Source organism: Triticum dicoccoides, chromosome 7A, assembly GCF_002162155.2.
Source record: "Triticum dicoccoides isolate Atlit2015 ecotype Zavitan chromosome 7A, WEW_v2.0, whole genome shotgun sequence".
NCBI lineage: Eukaryota > Viridiplantae > Streptophyta > Magnoliopsida > Poales > Poaceae > Triticum > Triticum dicoccoides.
The window spans coordinates 385,024,439-385,044,919 of record NC_041392.1 but is presented as its reverse complement, the minus strand read 5'-3'; the positions used below and the strand labels follow the sequence as shown (position 1 = coordinate 385,044,919).

The 20,481-nt window shown below is 49.1% G+C and overlaps 1 protein-coding gene across 3 annotated transcripts in view; it reads right to left on the bottom strand.

Annotated features, from left to right (window-relative positions):
- Positions 1–6,297: 6,297 nt before the first annotated feature.
- LOC119329099 overlaps positions 6,298–20,481 on the bottom strand; it is a 48,218-nt gene continuing 34,034 nt past the window's right edge. For all 3 annotated transcript variants that reach the window (XM_037602097.1, XM_037602094.1, XM_037602095.1), the window contains 3 exons: positions 7,645–7,704; positions 7,378–7,567; positions 6,298–6,687 (listed from right to left, as the gene is read on the bottom strand). In XM_037602097.1, coding sequence (XP_037457994.1) covers positions 7,433–7,567; positions 7,645–7,704 — 195 coding nt within the window. In that variant the 3' untranslated portion in view covers positions 6,298–6,687; positions 7,378–7,432. The remainder of the gene's footprint in view (positions 6,688–7,377; positions 7,568–7,644; positions 7,705–20,481) is intronic.

Below are 20,481 nucleotides of genomic sequence, written 5' to 3'. Positions count from 1 at the left end.
GTGGATGGCACGATTGGCATTTGGATGTGTGCTTTCATTTCTTTGTAAACTGACCCTGTACAACCCTAGGTCCCTCTAGTGTCTATATAAACTGGAGGGCTTAGTTTGTAGAGGCTATCAGGATTCATATAGGCTAGACATCTAGGGTTTAGCCATTACGATCTCGAGGTAGATCAACTCTTGTAACCCCTATTCTCAATCAAGATAAATCAAGCAGGAAGTAGGGTATTACCTCCATTAAGAGGGCCCAAACCTGGGTAAACATCTTGTCCCCGTTGTCTCTCGTTACCTTCGATCCTCGGACGCACAGATCGGGACCCCTACCCGAGATCGGCCAGTTTTGACACTGACACCGGCATCAATGGAAAGTCCATGAAGATCATCATCAATGGAGGGAGTTGCCATAACTTGGCAAGTGAAGAACTTTGCTCCAAACTCCAATTGGTCAAGATGAAGCACCCACACCCCTACAAAGTTCAATGGCTAAGCGGCTCCGGCACTATCCAAGTCGAGCATAGGGTACAAGTTTCCTTCAAGATTAGAGCTTGTGAAGACACTTTGGAGTGTGATGTCATTCCAATGTTCGTTTGCCACCTTCTTCTTGGGCGACCATGGAAATTAGATCGAGGTGTCATCCACAACGGCCGAACGAATCTCTATAGCTTCAAGATGAAAGGAAAGGGGCACGTACTTCGACCTATGTCTCCAGGCCAAGTTATCGCCGATAAGCAAGCCACCCATCGTGGAGAGAATAGTGAGAGAGCGAACCACCAAAAAGAGAGTGAGCGCCACAAGCCCAAATTGAGTGCCTCCATGATGAGCGAAAAGAAAAATCTAGTCCTATTTGCCACCAAAAGTGAGATGAGAGAAGTATGTGCGAACCCATCAAGTGTCATGCACATGTCCTTTTGTGCAAGGACGAGGCACTAAAAGCTAACACCTCTCTCAATCTTCCTTTAGTGTTATCTTCTCAATTGCAGGAATTCCAAGACATTTTCCCCGACGAGCTACCCCCGGGTCTACCTCCACTATGAGGCATCGAACACCGAATCGACCTCATCCCCGGAGCACCCCTTCCCCGGAGCACCATTGCTTCTCCATTACATGCTTTGAGTAAGAAGAATGCACCCTTTGTTTGGGGACCATCTCATTAATGAGCTTAAGAATTTGCTTACTCATGCTCCCGTGCTTGCATTACGAAACTTTGACAAACCCTTTGAAATTCATTGTGATGCTAGTGGTAATGGCATAGGAGGTATGTTAACGCAAGAGAAGTGCCCCATAGCTTACTTTAGTGAGAAACTTTCCGGAGCGCAACTCAATTACCCCATCTATGACAAGGAGCTATATGCTTTAGTGTGATTTTTGCATGAATGGGAACATTATCTTCGCCCTCATGAATTTGCCATCCATACCGACCATGAAATGCTTAAATACCTTAAGGGTCAAACTAAGTTGAACAAGTGTCATGCTAAATGGAGTGAGATCATTGATTCATTTTCTTATGTCATCAAGTACATTAAAGGTAAGGAAAATGTCGCGGCGGACGCTCTTTCCCGCATAAACATGCTTGTCACCAAACTTGAATTGAATGTCATTGGCTTTGAGCACATAAAAGACTTGTATGCGCATGATCCTACTTTTTCTATTCCATATGCCAAATGTTTGACACATACATCTTGGGAACGCTATTACAACAAAGATGATTATCTTATGAGAGCTAACAAACTATGCATCCCCGAGTCTTCTCTTCGTTTGTTACTTTTGCAAGAATCTCATGGAGGAGGACTAATGGGACACTTTGGATGCGACAAGACATTTGCCACACTCTCCAAGAACTATTTTTGGCCCAAGATGTTCCGCGACGTCTCACGCTTCACCAACCGATGTTCTACATGTCGCAAAGCTAAGTCTAAAGCTCAATCTCATGGCCTTTATATGCCCCTTCCAATTCCATATCACCCATGGGAAGATATTAGCATGGATTTTGTCCTTGGTCTGCCTAGAACTAGAAATGGAAAGGATTCCGTGTTTGTTGTTGTGGACCGATTCTCTAAAATGGCACATTTCATACCATGCAACAAGATAGACGATGCTTCACATGTTGCAATTTTTTTGTAGGGAAATCTTGCGCCTACATGGAGTGCCAAAGACGATTGTCTCGGACCGCGACGTCAAGTTCTTGAGTTACTTTTGGAAAACCTTATGCGCCAAGCTCGGAATCAAGCTCTTGTTCTCTTCGGCATACCATCCTCAAACTGACGGCCAAACGGAGGTGACGAACCGTACGCTCTCCACTCTACTACGTGTGTTGATCAAGAAGAACATCAAGGAGTGGGAGGAGTGCCTACCTATCACTGAGTATGCCTACAATCGTGCAAGACATTCGACTACCGGCAAGTCCAACTTTGAGGTCGTCTACGGTTTCAACCCGTTGTCCCCATTGGACATTCTTCCCCTACCACTACAAGAGCGCACAAACATAGACACGAGTGCCTAAGTCAACTACCTCAAGAAGATGCATGAAGATACAAGGCACACCACCGAGCGCCAAGTACAACGACTCACGACCAAACTCAACATCAACAAGCACCCCATGGTATTCAACATTGGAGATCTTGTGTGGCTACACCTTCGCAAGGACCGCTTCCCCAACGAACGCAAGTCCAAACTTCTACCACGAGCGGACGGACCCTTCAAGGTGCTTGAACGCTACAACAACAATGCCTACAAGATCGGCATTCCACGAGACAAGTACTCTGTGAGCGACATCTTCAACGTCAAAGATCTCTCTCCCTACCATGGTGATGAAGATTTCGATCCAAGGTCGGATCTTTCCCAAGGGAGGGGAGATGATGCGGAGCATCCTACGGTCATCCCCATGGACATACCATCGTCTCAACAAGTGCCAAGAGGACCTACGACACGAGCTAGAGCTAGAGCTCTCGAGACTGAGGTGACTCCCTTCCTTAGTGATATCACACATGATCCACTCGAGACATGGCTACTACCTAAGTCCGGAATGTTGTGCATGATTAGGTACCAAGAGGACCCTCCCGAAGATGCAAGTGAAGACGGACAAGTCCCCAAGTTCACAGATGAAGAGAACCAACGGAAGGAGTCAAGAGCAGCTTCCAGGACCCGGACATCTGGCCATGACCCCGGACATCCGGCCCCTGGAGCATCCACCACGACAGCCCCCAAGAACCTACAGGCCCCGGACATCCGACCTCATCCCGGACATCTAGCCAAGACCGGAAATCCGTCCGATGCCCGGAAATCCGACGTCCTCCATCCCGAATGCATCAAGACCAACCCCGCCAGCCCGGACATCCGGCCCCCCAGCCCTGACATCCGGCCTGACGCCCGGACGTCCGGCCTCCCCTATCTGCGCACAGTGTAGGGCCGAGGCCCATGTACCCCTTCGCCCCCTAGACTATATATACTCATCCTCCTGCCTCTTTCCAGGGTTAGCGTTGTGATAGCTCATATGTGAGATAGAGCCTCACTCATCCAACTATATCTGCTCCACCGCGAAGGACCGACACCTCTTTGAAGAAGATCCACTTGGATTCAAGGGCCCTGACGGGAAGACCTCAAGACCTCCTCACAGAGAAGAACCGGTTACCCTATGTATCGTCCCTTGTTGGATTTGGACCGTGTGATCTCTATGTGTACTCGGATCTAGCATATCTGTGACCTAATCTCGTTGGTTTGAGTGATTCTCTTGTGTTTCCCTTCGTGATTTCTCTTGTGTTCTTCGTGTTCATCGCGGGATCCACTCCTTTCGTGAAAGATCGGCCGTATAGGGTTCCAACCTACATCAAGACTAGCCATTGAGTATTGTCGGGTAAAGTTACTTGTGCACTTTAGTGATACCGTTCCACATAGCAATCATAGCGTGCATATATCATCGTATCATCTCTTGTGTCATAGTTTGTTCCCGCATATACATTGCTATCTTGGTTTGAGCATTTCGTATCATGGCCATATCAGAGAGAGAGAGAGAGAGAGAGAGAGAGAGAGAGAAGGAAAGCTTTTAAGCAAAGAGAACAACAAAGAGCTTGTAAGCAATAGCCATAGCATCACCACATTGCATATCAAATTGCCAATTCAATCATCTTGGATCATCGTGAGAGAACCACAGGGAATCATACATACATAGCATAATCGGGATAGAAGTCGATATGTTTCGTTTCTCATAGGTTTTGTGCACAAGTGTCGTATCTCGCCTATTGAGCAATCGTGCTAGCATCTCTCTAGAGTTATGCAACAAGAGCATTTTCCGTGGTATCCACATTTTGAGATCATTTCTTGGTTGCACAACCCCATTTATCTATCCGTGTGTGTGTTTTCGTGTGGCACATATTGGCTATTGGTCTACTTGTTTCACTTACAAATTTGTGAATCTCTTTCAACTTTATTGACTCTTGCTAACAGTTGCATAAATTTTGTGCCACCATCCTCACCAAGCTACTCCAAAAGCTTTACTTGTGTAGGTGTGAGATTGACAAGATCCGGTACCAATTGTGCTACTTCCATAATACCATATTGAGTTATCATTGATCCATCTTCAACATCAGATAAGGTACATTTGGTCTAGTTCTTTCCTTTCTTCCACTCACATATTTGCTTGAGATGATGGATAGGCCAATCACTTCTACCAACCCACTCTTCATCAAGCAAGAAGAGGAGCCGAGCAACTACGTCGCCAAGAATTAACTATTCGACGCACATAGAGCTTTGCATCAAGAGAATGAAGCTTTGAGCGACCGCATCGACCAACTCACCACCGACTTGCGACAATCCGAACAACTTAGAAAGGACTACCTTGACAATATGCTATCATCCCAAATGTAAGAGTTTCGTGCCTTGATAGTCAACTGCTCTTCTCTAACATCATCATCATCAAGACGGCGCCATTCAAGCCGACACTCTTCGGACACTTCTTCGGATGCAAGTCTTCCCCGAGCTCGTCCGCATCGTCGTCAAGATCATGAAGATCATCAAGCTCCAAAAAAACCATTTCATGGCAATGGTTTACAAGGCCGCCTACGGGAACATGAACGACATACTCACCAAGCAAATGATCTATGGAACAAGAACAAGCTCCACGACGCCAACAACAACAACAACAACAACAAAAAACTAAGATGGCAACGCCCTCCGACAAGAGCAACAACGTCGTGAGGAACAAGTGCTTGAAGCCCAACATGCTCTATGTGAAGCAACACACGCCGTCAATGAGCACAATCGCTGTGTGTGTGAACAAGAAGAGGCCCTCCGATGAGAGCGACAAAAGAAGCCGCACACTTTGAGGAGCGCCAAGAAACGAGGAATCGTGCAAGAATTCCACGCCCTCAACGTCAAGTTAATCAAGCAGAGCACGAGGAGCAAGCGGTTGAAGACCCTCAACCACGGCAAGAGTGTCATCGCCATCGCCCCCAACATAATGAAGAGCAACGCTACGACAAGCTCATGTTCAACATGCCTAAGTTCTCCTGAAGCAACGATCCCGAAGACTACCTCTCATGGACATTGAAGGTCGACAAGATATTTCGTGTTCACAATTATGAAGTGGAAAAGAAGATTGACATGGCCTCACTTGAGTTCCAAGACTACATCCTTAATTGATGGGAGCAAGTCATAGAGCGGCTTCAACCTAAAGGCGACCCACCCATCACAACATGGAATCAAATGAAGGAGGTCCTGCCGCCACCAATGGGTGGGGAGAGAGGGTTGGCACCGGCAGTTGCTGGTGGGGAAGCTTCCCTCACGTCGCCCTTGGCAGGGGCGATCGAGGGGTGCACGGGAAAAGAAGATGTGTAGAAGTAGAAGTCCCACCAGAAAACTCATAAGAGATGCTTGATCGCAAGTAGAGTTAGTCAGCAAGGTGGGCTCAGGTCAGCTACTTTTATATGAAATCACACACACTGCAAAGTTAATTGATCAACTAATGCACTTTTGGCAAACTAAGTCTAGCTCACATGGTTAGGTTACTTGTGGTGAAACCAACCCATCAGGGTTCAAATCCTAGACTTTGCACTGCTGCACGCATTTTAGTTTAGGCTTTCCGACGATGTTTATTCTGTGTGACCAGACGTTCCCGTCGACTACAGAGGCTCCTATAGTATTTGCATCAATCTAAGATGACGTGCCAGCTCAGTCTCTCAAAGGAGCACATAGGGGTACAGTGTGCATGCATGTGTTCATAGATGTGAATGTATGTGTGTATACATGAGCGCCTATGTCTACTGTGTTCAAAAAAACTAAAGCGATTTTGCGACATGTACGAAATTGCAGGTCCTAGGCAAGTTCATGTATGAACAGCTAATTATCTCAAATATAAATACATGGGGTTACATGACAACATGTGATACACAAATATCTAGCTAGGTATTCGATCCACTTATCAAAATGCCTACTCTACAAAGCCATTATGCAAAAGGAACTTGGATGTTGATCATATATGCTGAGTGGGCACCAAATACTCTTGTAAGTTGTAACTGTTAAGTATGGACAAAGATCTACGAAGGCATATAACTTTAGGAAGAATAGCCCCTCAACATATGCCCATGTATCGTATGGTTGTAACATGTGTAGCTCTACTCCCATCAGCATGCACTGAGAGGTCTTCTAGGAGTAGAGTATAAGGAAACGAACCCTCCCGCCTCTTGTTCAAAAACACTACACAAATGTTGAGAAAATGGTTCAGAGCATCATCCGTGAGATAATTACAGGCAAAAGCGCTACAAAGAAACAGCATCTTTAAGTGAAACAAAGAGCCTTTTTAAATTTGAAGTCTCCGAAGAAGAGGACCTATATCACCCGCAAAAAAAAGGACCTATATGAGTTGTATCCCTTTGTAAAAATCATATACTCTTGTCCCTCTTAGACTGATATTATGTATGTTGCAGACTTTAACATGTATTGTATCTATAAGTGTAACTCAGAAAAATTACGATGTTTTGAATGTATTTTTCAAAAGAAAGTAAAGTTGTCATTTTTTTCACATGCACTGTTTGCAAAAATAAATCCTCCCTCCAATCATATTAATTGATGCTGGTTTAGTACAAAGTTGTACTAACTTTGACCTAACCCGGTGTCAATTAATATGGATCATAGGGAGTAAATACATGTACAATCTAGAACTTCTGTTAATGCGCATTACGAGAGGCTGCGTTGTGTTGTGAACCTACAATTCGTAGTCATACTTAGAGAAATTCATCGCGGGCAAAGGACAAACATTTGTAAGCAGATAGTGTGGTTAACTAAGTGGAGCAGTTTTAGTTCTAAGGAAGCCAGAATGCAGGCAGTTACTAAAAACAAGGAAATGAAGAAATGCAACAAGCATGCACAAGTCAAATTGTTACTTACTCTTTACAGAAAAGACAATCAGAAATATACTTGTGTCCGTCTGTACATGGTCAGCTTATTTCACTTGGTCACCTCTCAAACCTATTGCGTCAGAAATATCTTCACTGCTGCCTTCAGGCAATTTCATTTCCTTCACTTCCTCAAGCTGCCTGAGGAGATCTAACCTCTCGGGGCCATATGTGGATGGGATCTAGAATACACAAATATACACTTACATTTACATGTTGCAACGAAGGGAGTAATAAGGGTTTGTACAGAGTTACAAACCATGGAAGGCACATATCTCTGGATGAAAGCCAAAATAGCAGCATGCCCAACAGCAGTAACCTGCAAACAAAGGCACCTGTTTATAATGCTCTGACATGGAGACAACTGCACTAAAGACGAAGTTCACAAGCTAAGAAATATGATTTAAACTCTTAGGCACACAAAACAAAAACCTTGACCATCACAACTTGGTGTTAAACGAGATTGGATTGTCTAGTCAGTATGGGTAACAGTGGATGAAGCAAAGAGATTACAGGATTATGGCACAAAACTGAAAGAAAGAAACAATATGGACCTCCGGAGACTTGTTCTCCTACACCTTGATTTGTGGGAACGCAATCAGTAGGGGAGGATTAGATTAGGATCAATATGGGAGCACTTAGGGAGCCGTTGAAGGGAAGATGCAGCTAGGGCTGGAGGTGTTAGAGTTGTGTCGAATATTGTGTACGAGTTAGGTTCTAGTTGTATTGTGTTTAGATAGGATATGGAGTCGTGTCCTCGTAGGACACTTGTATCCTAGGCCTCTCATATATAACGGGGCTAGACACACGATGTAACCTATGCCAACATAATAGCATCGGAACGCGGGGGAAGCCGACGGCATGTGCCGGTGTCCAGGGCGACCGGGTGTGGTATTGTGACGGTGTCACGGGGAGGAGCGCCCGTAGTCAAGCCCCGGGGATGTAGCCATATCGGTGAACCTCGTTAACAAATCTCGGTGTCGTGCTCGTGTGATTGCTTGGTCCTCGGATGATCGACGATATGCCTCAGATTTATTCTAACAAGTGGTATCATGAGCTAGGTTGTTCGGAGGTGCTAATCGTGTTGATCTAGAGGAATCATTGAGTTTGAGATGCAGCCGTGCTACGGACGTGGTTCTCGACGAAATTGGAGAAAAGCAAGATCAGTAGAAGGCACGTGTGCTTATGGCTGCAGTCGTTGGCGTCGGCGGAGTCGATCAATCCAGATCGGTCCTGGTGGCGTGTGGCAAACCCTAGGCGAGAACGGGTTACGGCGTTGGGAGCGCGCGATCCGGTCGAGTGAGGCGGCAGTCGTACGCGCGGATGCGCGTGGCATTGACAAGTCAAGGCCAAGGCCGGCTAGTGGGCTGGGCCAGCGGCGCTGCAGCTCTCTCTGGGTGGCGGCAGTGCTACGCTGGAGGGCCAGGCCCAGGCGATGGGCTGGATGATTTGTGGGGTTCACGCATGCGCGTGCGTTGCGCGGAAGGGAGCTGGTAATGATGTGGAGCCGAAGCAAGGCATCGTGAGGATTTGTTTGAGAAAAAAAAGATAGCAATCAGGACCACGTGTGTGCACAGGAGCAGTTTTGGTTCGGTCAATTCGATCAATTTTCTGCTACGAAGTGCACGGAGAAGCAACAGCAAATAGTGACAGGAAAAAAGGAAAATTTGTGCAGTTTGCATGGGAGTTTTTTATGGGTCGGTTTGTTGAGATGGTTTGAAACACGTGGATAGGTTGCGGAGGCCCGTGGGACTGAGTCGGACTAGACAGTCTGACGGATCGACGCAAGTCGGTTGGTACAGAAGACGGTGCGGGATCGGCGACGACGACATAGGAGCGTAATGCTGATGGTGACCGACTTCTGGGCGTGGAAACACGTGGCGCAGGTCTGAGGACTTGTGCGGCTTCAACAAGACTATGGCGCGAGGTTGATTCAAGACGGTGCACACGGAGCTTGAAGTTGACAGGGCGCGAGGGTGGACTGATTATCTACCATGGAGTCATGTTGAAGGTGGAGCTGGATTGAGGGGCTACGGTGTAAGGATCCAGAGAATCGAAGCCTATTCAGCTGGGAAAAAGCGAGTGACACGTAATTCGGACTGGAGCCCAGTGGTCTGATGGAGGCGTGAAACTCGTCATCGGTCTGTGATGATCGGTGGTACTCTGCAGTGGGGTTGAGTGGTGTGGGTCCGCGACCCTTGAGACTCGACCGGGACAGCGGAGGCTCGACGCGGTAATAGCGGCGAGGCGTGCGGTATGCACGGGGCATGGAGACGGGCCAGGGCTCTGGTGGTCATACATGTGGTGAGACAACTGCGAATTTGACTCGGGATGACTACAAGCAATGGTGAAATTTCTTCAAGTTTCAGACAGGCGGTCAAGAAAGGAGCGGTTATGTTGAGTTCAGGTAACTCTTATGCGTGACACCCAATATGTGAGTTGTTCACTTTCACGCAGGTCAGTGGTCAGTGTGTGATGACGTTGGACTGATACTCTGGAAGTTGGGACCACCTAGAGTAACAAGGAACTTAAAATTTTGCTCGAGCGTTGACTGTGGTCAAGAAAAGAAGGGACTACAAGTTGCAGGTGGAGTCACATGGAGTCTTTGGAGTAGCAGCGGTTCTCATGGGATAAACTCAAGTCCAATGTACATGGAAGTTCGACGCATTGACGAATTCAAGGTGGTGGAGAATATTCGCCAAGGTGGAGTTTGTTAGAGTTGTGTCGAATATTGTGTACGAGTTAGGTTACAATTGGACTTGTAGTTGTATTGTGTTTAGATAGGATATGGAGTCGTGTCCTCGTAGGACACTTGTATCCTAGGCCTCTCATATATAACGGGGCTAGACACACGATGTAACCTATGCCAACATAATAGCATCGGAACGCAGGGGAAGCCGACGGCATGTGCCGGTGTCCAGGGCGACCGGGTGCGGTATTGTGACGGTGTCACGGGGAGGAGCGCCCGTAGTCAAGCCCCGGGGATGTAGCCATATCGGTGAACCTCGTTAACAAATCTCGGTGTCGTGCTCGTGTGATTGCTTGGTCCTCGGATGATCGACGATATGCCTCGGATTTATTCTAACAGAAGGCCCTAGGTGCAGATGTTATGCGTGAGGACCCGAGGGGCAGAGAAAGAAGGGGTGTCTTCTAATTCTCTGCTTAATTAAATCTCACGGTGGCTACCTCATTTATATATAATAATATATAGAGGGTCTGCCTTACAAACCGACTCTGAGTCTCTGACTAACAAACAAACCTATGGTCTATTCATACGGACTAACCTATAGCTTTCCTATCAATAGTAGTCTACCTAAGGACTCTAATAGGAATTCCTCCTGATGATGTGTTCCCCTAATCTGGAGGATTACCAGGAGAGGCTCCATCTTGTATTGGTGTTATCTCTGAACTAGACTGCGAAGGCACCGAGTGGCAACCATGACCATGACCCGTATATGTCTGCCCCTACATAACATCTCTCCTTCCGTCGACGAACAGCTCGTCCTCAAGCTGGAACGCAATATAAACACGCTTGAAAGCTTCAACATCTTCCCATGAAGCATCTGAAGCTGGAAGGCCTTCCCACTGAATAAGCACTTGCCACACACCTCTGTACAGCTTGGTTCGAAAGACCTTGGCTGGCGACGGTGACCACCGAAAGGTCTTTCCGAGTGTCCTCTCTCTAGATTCGGTGGTTGACTTCAGTGGGGAGTCATATACGGGAGGGCAGAGGGCCCTCTCCAACAGCTTCAGTGGGCAGCCGCAGTCGCACATCGCATGTAGCTGCTGGGATCGCGGAAAAGTGATGGCAACAACACATAAGTGACGTCGATGGTAGTGCTACTCGAGCACCCTAGGTTTGACATGAGTTAGTTATACCTCGCAATGGCGATGTTTTTACGTCATTACCTTGTTGAAGGCATTGCTCGGATATATGGAAAAAGGCTTTCACCTGGCTTTATATATAAAGCAACACAGCCAAACTCATGGTGATGAGGAGAACCTCTTACAAAGCAGATCGAAAGAAAGCCAGAAATACAGGAGAATCCACACCCTACCACAAAGCACCCTAGACTACTGACGAAGAAGATGACTAGCCACCAGGGGAAATCACCGGACCTCAGTCCGACACACTCAACAAGCTGTTGTTGGAGAGGGCCCCCTACCCTCTCGCTCCGGATTGTGGAGCCCGAACCTGCAAGCGAATAGCGAGGACCGTGGGTGGCGCCAACGAGGACCCGTGTAGAAGATGTGGAGGCAAGTGCAACCACCCATGCCAGAGTCGAGGAGACTCGATGCACTGGAGGAAATCTGGGCTCCACGACGACACCCTCAGGAGGAAGACGAAACTGCACGTCATTGCCGTCGAGACCAAGTAGTCAGTCAAGGGTTTTCACCCGGAGCCCTAGCTCAGTGAGAGGGACCGCAACGATGCCCTCAAGAGGGAAATGACACCCACGAGCATCACCGTCGTTGGCACCGAAGCACAAGGTTTTCACCTAGAACCTCTCACCCACGCCACCCGAGGAACTCCGTGCACCTGTCTACCCAGAAGAAAGACATGCCGCCACCAAGCAAGACCTCTCCAGAGCACGATCTGGGAACCGCCACTGCCAAGGCAACGCTGATACCAGGATCACTGAACGCAACATCCTCTACCACCCACACGGCCAAAGGACGCAACCATTACCGCCGTCAAGACACCTGCTGAGAAGCCAATCTGACAGACCACCACCCAAGGCTGCCGCCCCGGCGTCCAAGGTCCCACCCTCGACCCCGCACAACCGCACCGACCACCGACAACCTCTCTCACCAGCGACGGGATGGAAAGGCTCCTCCTTTCCAGTCCCACGGCATACCATGGATGAAGCCGCACACCACTTCGGTGCCACCACCACTGGGCAGCGACCAGCGAACCCAAAAATCGACCACAAGGGACCAGATCTGACCGGGAGCAGCCTTCCCCAACCTCCCCCACCCGTCAAGACGAGACGGACGGCGGTGCCCTGACCACCGAGCGAGGAAAGGAAGCAGCCGCGCCCCCCTGCCCACAGCCACGAACTCCCAGGAGGTTGAGCCCCCGCAGGGCAGAGGATCCACATACCACCGCGCTCCACGGGCCAACGCGAACGCATCCGGCGTCGCCAGCCACCAGGACGGCCGGATCTGAAGCCTGACCGGCCGGAGGAACATTGATCAAGATGGAGAGTCTTCTGCATTGGGATTTTGCCCCTGGCCTAGCCCTTGTGGATCACGTGAGACGACGTTTTGGATCTATGATGCATTTTTTCCCCCTCTCGAGACCGCAAGGAATTCTTTCTTGTGGCCACGTTTTCTTCTGCCTCCTTCCCTCTCACGGTGGATTCAGCTGGAATTGCTTTGCAATGTTGCTTGGGTGGTATTAGCTCTGGTTTTAAGGTTGTTCAAATCAATCCTCGAGCTTTCCGTTTCTCAGTTGCCAATAACAAAGTGGGGCATTTCATATATGGTCTCAAGGATCGAGTATGGCTGGATTTTGTTTGTCACTTTCAACTTTTCAAGGGTCGTTTCACTCGTGCTCCCATTTTGTTTCATTGTTGGCATGCTGATGAAGAGTTGGTTGATTTGTCGTCTCGACGACCGATGGCTATTAAACCACATTTGGATTTTCTCAAACACCATACACATCTCAGCGATTCATCCAAATGTGAACTTAGCAAATTCAACCTTGTGCCTATGGATCATATGAGCTTTTCCAATAAAAATTCAGCCGAGGCTTCATCTTCTACGTTGATGCACCAAGCTAATCCTATTGGCTGCCTCATGGATGCACAATTCAAAATTGGGCCAGTTAAGGTAACTGCCAAAGATAGACCGACAATGATGCCAATCAGCCCACGTCTTGTCTTAATGGAGCATTATCTCAAACAGGCGAAATTTGAGGAAACAGACCAACCTTTATTCCTTGCCTTGGGAGATTTCCAATGCCCACTTAATGTGCCTTATCCATCTCCCCCTCAATGTTTTCTTTCCTCGGCTTTCAAATATGCTCCGGCCCATAATAGTTGGCCTCCAACCCTCTCGGCCCAACATAAAGCGGACCTGGCCCAAGCTTCCTATTCAGAGGAAATATTGACGCTGGATCGTTTTGGGGCATCTCTTTGTGCCCGCTGCCTGCAATGGGGGCATAAAAAGATTAATGCCAAGCACGGATTATTTGCATTCACTGCTCGGCACCTGATCACAAGGTAATTAATTGCCCCTCCTTGACCGATCCTAAGCTTTATGATTCAAATCTACCTGCCCATGGGAAATATATCACTCAGACCGGATCTTCTGCGCAGTTACCCCCGAATTTGAGTAATTAGCTTCCCAAAATTTCAAGGATTAGATGTGATTTCTGTGGCAACTATGGACATGTGGCACGATCTTGGCATTCCAAAAAATGGAACGAGTGCTGGAAATGGGTCCCCAAGCAGTCCTGTCATACCTATTCTACCCTCACGGTCCAGCTTCTACCTCGATTCCTCAATCGCCACTGCCCCGCCCTGCCCATTCACCACACCCGCCACCTTCACTCCACCTCGCAACAATGGCGAACTATCCACTGAACCCCGTGCCGTTCTTGCCACCACGGTTTGCTGTGGAACCAGGGCCGGCGGACCACGTCGTCCGCAGCGGAATGGTGGTCGGGCCAATCCCGCCTCTGGACCATGACTACCTGGCGATTGCTGAATCAAGTCAGTACGTACGTACCTCTGCATCGCCGCGCTGCCATTCGTCACCAAATCCAAGGTTTGCTCCATGAAGCTCAACTGTTCACCACTAAGGCTAGTGATCACCCGTTCGGTATTGGCATCTTTGGATTTGTGGACTCCTTTATTCGCGATACGGCTGTAGCGACTCCTATTGAGTTAGAAGAGGAAGATTTGCTCATTTCTTTTGTTCCTCATCACGAAGCTCTGAATCGCCGTACCACCACCTTTGGGCCTGAAATCTGGATGAAGTATTTTGGCTTTCCGTATGACTACCAGACCGACTATTACATTAACAAGTCTCTTGGTGGATTTGGATCTCTTGTCTCGTGGTACAATCCTAGGCAAGATCGACGCTTCATGTTGATCAAGGCTCGAGTAATCAGTCTGCGCTTGGTTCCTAAAAGTTTTGTGGTTTGGCAATTGGGTGGTGCACGCGATTGTTGGACCGTGCAGATTACTATTCTCCGGAGCAATGATTGGAACGCTCTGCTTCCGGAGGTGCCCCCCGCCGGTGAAGAACATCCTCCACCTGATGGTTCCTCACCCCCAATTTGGCCCCGATCTTACGGCAGAACAACTATATCAACAACAGGTTCATGAGTGGTTGGTTCAGAATGCTACTCCCAACAATGGTGCCCCCAATGGGCATGCTGCTGCCTAGGTGAAGGCAATCAAGGCTGGGGTGCCTGGCCTGCACCCCCAGCCCCTCCTCTGCCTCCTCTGCCTTCGTTCTTGATGAACTATCAAGCTTGGCTTGCTGAACAAGGTTTACAGGTATGGGATGGTTTGGTCCCTAAAGATAACTTAGTTGACAGTGCTGCACAGGCATGGAATGACTCTATCACTCAATCAGATGATTCTAGTTTGGATCACTCTGCTTTGGATCACTCTGCTTTGGACATCATTTTTGCTCTAGATGCTGAGATTAGTGCACCAATGCTCGCTGAAGATCACCTAACTGTGTCAGTTGCACTGCACAATCAAACCTTTCGGCCCATGGTGATCACCTCATGAACCTGCTGCTATCTGACCCACTACCTCGCCAACTGCTTAACCAAGCAATTTTCTCGACTCTGCGCCCAATGCTGGCAACTATGGGGCCGTGGAGCCACGGATATGGTCTGAGACAGGAGCACATCCAAGTAGACATACAAGTTACTGTTGATGCTGCAGGAATTCAGTTCATCCAGCTTGATGCACAGCACGCCCAACTGAGAGGCAATGCACTTCAGATCTCTGAGGTTTTGGAGCCTGCTACCAACAATATGTTGGCGCCTCCTGGTCCTGTGGAATCCCTGGATGGAGCATATGGTTATGAGATTGCTGAGGCACCTCCAGAGCACTCTCAGCTCATTGTGGTCGCCGCTGATCAGTCTTTGTCTCGGGCAATTTCTATGGAAGATCTTTCTGTCAGCAACAATCCCTCTGCAATTGTTAATCTAAGGTTGGGCCCCGCTGACAGTAGCATTTCTTAATCTGGCTCTTCCACCCAGTCTGTGCTGTCTGACAGTAGCAATTTCTCTGAAGTTGATCTGGACATACATTCAGAGGGACAATTTGGCTCGTCAAGCATGGCACCTAAGATGAGGAAGGGCAAAAAGCAAGCTCCTGTGGATACTTCTTCTCTTAGACGCAGCAACAGATCCACCAAGTATGATGGTTTTAGAGTTATGCAGCCCACTGATTCTCGTATGTCCAAGTCTAAGGTTCGGCCCCGCTCTGTGCCATCTGCGCAATCCACTGCTGAAGATGATCGCTCTGCAGTCTGTGACATGGAGATCCCACCGCCAACGTCCATCTCCTCCATGCAAGCCGTCGGCGCCCAGCTATGCGCCATCCCTGAAGAAGAGTTGTCTGTTGAAGCTTTTAACAAGCCTCAGGAAGGCTCGTCTTCCTCCAACTAGTTACTTGCTCTTTTATTTACTGCATGGTTCTTTTGCATAATTGGAACATACTTTGTTGGAATATTCGCGGCCTTAATTCTCCGGACAAGCATTTAGCGCGCTCTAATGCGATCAATTCTAGCGGTTGTGCGGTTATCTGTCTACAAGAATCTAAAATGCAGACGTTTGATGCTTCCTCTCTTAAAGCAATATGCCCTCGTCGTTTTGATCAATTCGCTTATATCCCGTCATGTGGGGCGTCGGGTGGTATTATTACCGTTTGGAATGGCAGTTTGTTTTCAGACCGAGTCTTTTTATCTGAATCTTTTGCGTAGGGCATTGAATTTATGTCTACACAGTCAAGCCATACGTGGAAACTTGTCAATATATATGGGCCTTGTCAGGGTGAACATCGAGTTACTTTCACACAATAGCTTTTTGATCTTAATATCCCGCCTTCTGAAGATTGGTTACTCCTCGGCGACTTCAGTAACTATCGTTCTCCTGATAACCGCAATAAACCAGGTGGTGATGTGTCTGACATGCTCACATTTAACGATTTCATTCGAGAACAAAATCTCACTGAGCTTCTGATTAAAGGTAGATCGTTTACACGGTCCAACATGCAACAAAATCCACTCCTCGAACAACTTGACTGGTTTTTCACGACGACAAACTGGACCCCCTCCTTCCCCAATACATTGGTAACCCCGTTGGATAAGCCCGTATCTGACCATACTCCCTGCTCCATTGTTATTCAGACCACAATACCAAAAAGCAGACTTTTTCGTTTTGAAAATTACTGGATAGCTCATCATGGCTTCATGGAAGTGGTGGAACAAGCTTGGCACAAGCCCATAAGACATGGTAAAACCTCCAATGCAGCCTCTAGAATGGGCCAGAAACTTAAAGTTGTTCGACATGCCCTGAAGAATTGGAGCAAGCACATCTCTCGTCTGAAGGTTGCTCTCAAGAACACAAACAAAGCCTTATTAGAACTTGATAACATTGAAGATCGCCATGTTCTCACCGTTCCAGAAAGTAACTTCAGAGGCATTCTCAAATGGCACCTCCTCAGACTGCTGCGCTATCAAAAAGAACACTGGAAAATGCGTTGCACGATTCGTTGGATTCAGTTCGGTGATGAAAATTCAAAGTTCTTTCAGGCCGTTGCCACAGAAAGATACAGGAGAAACTGCATCAAAACCTTAAAGACTAATGATGGGACAATTGTGGATGATCATTCTGGAAAGGAATCAGTCCTCTTTGCAGCCTTCAAAGCCCGGATGGGCAAAAATAACCCCCTAGACATGAAATTTAATCTTTCACGACTGTTGAGGGATGTGGTAGATTTTGCGAGCCTGACCACGCCATTTACTCATGAGGAAATTGATGCTGTTGTAAAAGAAATGCCTCCTGATAGAGCACCCGGGCCAGATGGTTTTAACGGTGCTTTTCTCAAAGCATGTTGGCCTATCATAAAACAGGATTTCTACCTTCTCTGCGAGGAATTCCATCATGGAGACTTCAACTTAGAAAGCTTGAACACTGGTTACATTACCCTCATACCGAAGACCAATGCGCCTGAGACAGTCAATGACTATCGCCCCATTACCCTCCTAAACTGCTGTCTCAAACTGATTACAAAGATCTTAGCTAATCGTCTCCAAAAAATTATTTTGCAAATTGTGCATCATAACCAATATGGTTTTCTTCGAGGAAGATCGATACATGATTGCCTAGCGTGGGCCTTTGAGTATATTCACCAATGCCAAGCTTCAAAAAAGGAGATTGTCTTACTTAAATTGGATTTTGCCAAAGCCTTCGACACTGTCGAGCACTCGGCCATGCTTTTGATCATGAAGAAAATGGGCTTCCCCACCAAATGGCTTGATTGGATGCATTCTATCTTCTCCTCGGGCATATCCTCAGTTTTGCTCAACGGTGTACCGGGCAGACAATTCCATTGCAAATGCGGAATGAGGCAAGGTGACCCGCTGTCGCCTCTACTCTTTGTTCTTGCGGCCGATCTCTTGCAATTTGCTCTTAATGAGGCCCTTGACCTTGACCTCATCAAACACCCCATCCCCCACAAAGGAGATGCAAAATATCCGGTCACACAATACACAGATGACACGATCATTGTGCTTCCAGCCTGCCTCACCCAAGCTGCCAAGATTAAGCAGATCCTGGAAGATTACGCCACCTCTATTGGGCTTAAGATCAGTTTCCATAAGTCAACCCTCGTGCCCATCAATACTCAACAGGAAACTTGTGACGCTATAGCCACTCTCTTCGGTTGCAACCAAGCTAGCATGTCGTTTACATACCTGGGGCTTCCTCTGGGCACTACTAAACCATCTGTTCTTGACATGATACCTATGGTATGCAAGGCAGAAAGAAAAATTACGGCAGCCATGTCACTGATGTCACATGCAGGAAGGCTTGCGTTGATGAACTCTATCATCACGTCTCTGGTAATTTACCCCATGGGCACCATCAGAATTCCCCCAAAAATATTGGCGCAATTAGATAAGATAAGACGACATTGTCTATGGAACAAAAGGACTGGAAATGGGGAAAGATGCAACTCCTTAGCAGCCTGGGATATGGTGTGTCGTCTGGAAAAAAGTGGTGGGCTCGGAGTTCTGAACCTTCCAAGTCCAAAGTGATGCGCTGCTACTCAAATTTCTTCACAAGTTCTACAACCGGCACGATAATCTTATTTGGGATACGTACTACGTAAATGATGTGCCACATGCAGCCGACTCCTGCGGCTCCTTCTGGTGGAGAGACCTGATACAATTAATGCCCATTTATCGTGGTATTACCAACGTAGAAAAGTTCCCAGGAGCATACTCGTACTCCAAGCATGAAGATGTCTCTGTCAACAACCTTCGCCGAAAAAGGCTTTCGCCCCGCTTTATATATAAAGCAACGATCGACATACATGATGCAAACCACCCGACACCACACACACACCCAAGGCAGATACAAGGGAGCTGACGAACAGCAACGCTACTCTAAACACCCCAAAGCAAACAACAAGTAGGCAGAAGAGCATAGCTAAGGGTCTAAAGAGCTCTCCACCATGAACGAGTCACCGCGAGGAGACGAAGCCGCAACTCGACGAACCAGGGACTCCAAAGCGGTGCTTCCAAGAAAGAAACGGCACCGAAGAGCCGCCACCGCCCGATCCAGGGAATCTAGGTTTTCACCCGGAGTAACACGAAGGACGCAGGGTCACCGCGATGGAGCCTTCAAGAAGGGAACGACGCATGGACGCCGCCGCCATCGGTCTGGCTCCGAGCCAGACGAGGTTTTCACCCCAGCCACCACCCTCACCACCCTCAGCCTCCGTCCAAGGTACGGCCCTACATGAGAGCGCCGGCCGCACCACCACCGAGATCGTCGAAGGCCCACCCCCATGCCGCCCACGCGGCCATGACAGCAAGCCCGTCAGCGCCCGAGCCACGAGCTCCGCCCACGAGCAACCAGCAGCTCCCACCACCAAGGTCGTCGCCTTGCATCCAGACACTCCGGAGACCATCAAAGGCACGAGCTTTGAGCCGACCGGCAAACCCCTAGCACCATCGAAACCACCGGTGACCGACCCGCCCCGAACAACTGTCAGCGGCAAGGAGGCACTAGGCCAGGAAAAGGGGAGGGGGGAGCGGAGCTCGTCCGGACCGGCGCACCCCTGCGCCGGTGACAGGTAGTCGGTCTACCCGTCCCTCCAGCAGCCTCCCCTGCGTCACCCCTGACGCCCTACCACGGCCTCCGGCCAGAACCTGCAAGGAAGAGGCCGCCACCCGTCCGCCGGCGAGGGCCGCCGGATCGACCACACACAGCCGCCGAAGAAGGCCGCCAAGAGCGTCAACCACCACCACGCCACCTGCATCTCCACGCCCTGGCCAGGACCAGCCGATGCCCCGCCACCCCACCGGAGCAAAACGAGGACCAGTTGCAGCGCCACCACCTTGGAAGGGCCACCGGCCACCCCTGACGCCACCAACCACCACCAGCAGCCGGATCTGGGCAGGGGTTGCCAGATCCGCCGCCAGCACGCCCCCGGGCCTCCAGCCCCCACGAGCGAGGAGGGGGGGAGGGGAGGAGGGAGTGCCGGCAGTCCACCAAGACGCCAGGAGGGAGGAAAACGGAGCAGCGGCCGACCGGCGCCCGGCGCCACCGAGCAGGGGAGGGCGCCCCGCGCCGCCCGTCACCTGCGCATGGGAGGAAGACGCCCCGCCGCCGCCTGCGCCACGCGGCCTTTGGCCGGCGACGCCGCCGGCGGCGGCGAGGGATGGGGAGCGGGGCGAGGAGACGGGGGCGGCGGCACTAGGGTTGCCTCCCGGGGACGCCACGGGAGCGCCTCGGGAGGGGAGAGGAGGGGGTCGGCAAGGAAGGACCAGTTCAGTTTACGCCGTAGAGATCTTCTTGGCTTTCTATTTACCTGTCAACAACCTTTCACCTGCC